Source organism: Etheostoma spectabile, chromosome 18 (assembly GCF_008692095.1).
Source record: "Etheostoma spectabile isolate EspeVRDwgs_2016 chromosome 18, UIUC_Espe_1.0, whole genome shotgun sequence".
Lineage (NCBI taxonomy): Eukaryota > Metazoa > Chordata > Actinopteri > Perciformes > Percidae > Etheostoma > Etheostoma spectabile.
In genome coordinates, this window is record NC_045750.1 from 17640418 (window position 1) to 17642347 (window position 1930).

The window sequence follows — 1930 nt, forward strand, 5'->3', positions numbered from 1 at the left end:
AAAAAAAAAAGCAAGTATAAATTATCAATATTTTCAAAAATATACATTTACTATTAGAAACCAAATCTCTCCAATGTGTAATTACGAGCAGCCGTACAAGAACATTGCCAAAAGAAAGTTTTGCCAAAATTAGTAGTCAAATTTAAACCTTTCTGATTAGAGAATGAGTAAACAAGATTGTCAATCTGACCAGACATTCAAAAGCAGCTTTCAGTCTCGACAATCTGTTGTTACACAAGGGTTTGATACCCAGCTCTGGTCTCATCAGCACACATCATGGAGGCAGGTTTTAGCACTTTAAACACTCATTTGTGTTCCATTTGTAATGCTTATATTTTGCCTACATTTGTTATTAAATTGAACTGTTTATGATTTAGATAACACCGCAAAAGATGTAATAAATGAACACCTAATTGATTGTTCTATAAAACTAAATTTGTATCCCTTTTACTTAAATACCACTTCCAAACTGTATTAAGTTTCTGTTCGAAAAAGAAAAATGGACAGCAGAGAAAATAATAATAATAATGTTCTGATGTAAGTCTTGTACAGAAGAGGATTAGGGTCACATGAGAACATTTAAAGTCAGAATTCTGAGAAAAACATTTTTCCCCCTCAGAGTTTAAAGTCAGTACTGAAATGAAATGTTCACACATGGCCCTAATCCTCCTCCTTAGTCATGTAATCTACACGGCTGGGCTAAAATAAGATTTAAAATTACAAATGCAACAGAGACAAGCTTGCCTTGGTGAGGGCGAGTTCTCAGGAGGCTGGTTGTCCCACCGCTGTGACATTAGCACGCTGAGCTCGGCCTCTAACTTGTCCAGCTCGGGCCCGGCCTCCTCCTCATCACTGTTGCAGTGGTAGCTCCCGGCACCGGGAAGTGACTGGGAGTTCTGCCTGACAGGGGTCCTGTAGAAACCATCGCTCTCCAGTCCTGCCAGCAAATCATTGAGGGCCTGGTCTTGGCTGCTTTCTGCGTGGACAACAAAAGCACAGCATTTAAAAAGAGACCACTTAGCTGCAAGCAACAACTTTAATCAATTTATTATAGGGCTGCCCATTTAATCGCAATTTCATTAAAATCGCAATATGGACTGGTGCAATATCCAAATATTCTGCTGCTTGGGCAGAGTGATGTGCACCTGAGAAAACCCCTTGGTGAGGAGCAGAAAGTTTGCCTGGAGTTCACTCAGAGTTGGAGTAATAAACACTCCGCCCAAGTAGCAGTGCTTCGGCTAGAATAGTTCCCAGTATGTATATGGTTAGAAGATGGCTGTGGCTCATGTGCCCTTGTGACTATACAAATCACATTGTGTAAATAGAAACATGTTGGTGTTATTTTGTCACTTATTGGGAGCAGTAGGCTAGTTGGAGCCGGTTGCCTCTAGCATCTGTGGTAAGCTAGGTTAGCGGTGGGTGCGTCAGACAGAGTTACAACACGCACGGAGATGAGAAGGTTATGTATGGACTTATCTAACTCTGGGGGATACGGTAAATAAGCCAAAGTCTAAAGTCGGCGTGTTCCTTATATATGCAAGGAAGCTTTATTTGTATAGCACATTTTAGCAACGGGGCAATTCAAAGTGCTTAACACAAAAAGTAAAAAAAACAACACAAAAAAACAAGAACAGAGTTGCAGTGGACCTGCAGTTTTCAGGGAGTTTGTTCCAGATATGAGGAGCATAGAAACTGAACGCTCTTTTCAATGTTTAGTTCTGACTCTGGGGACAGAAAGCAGAGAACTCAAGCAGTAGCGTTCTTTATCAGCTGCCTGATTGATTTTTTTAGGGAGACCTGTAAAGACACCGTTACAGTGTCTTTACAGTCTACTGAAATGGAAAGCATGGACAAGTTTTTCCAAATCCTGTTGACCCATACGTCGTTTAACCCTTGATATATTCATAAGGTGATAATAGGCTGACTTTGT

The 1930-nt window shown here is 40.4% G+C and overlaps 1 protein-coding gene across 3 annotated transcripts in view; it reads right to left on the reverse strand.

Moving 5' to 3' along the window:
* The window catches only part of rev3l (REV3 like, DNA directed polymerase zeta catalytic subunit), a 90105-nt gene that overhangs the window by 27775 nt on the left and 60400 nt on the right, over positions 1 to 1930 (reverse strand). For all 3 annotated transcript variants that reach the window (XM_032542422.1, XM_032542421.1, XM_032542423.1), the window contains exon 11: positions 745 to 976. In XM_032542422.1, the coding sequence (XP_032398313.1) occupies positions 745 to 976 (232 nt within the window). The remainder of the gene's footprint in view (positions 1 to 744; positions 977 to 1930) is intronic.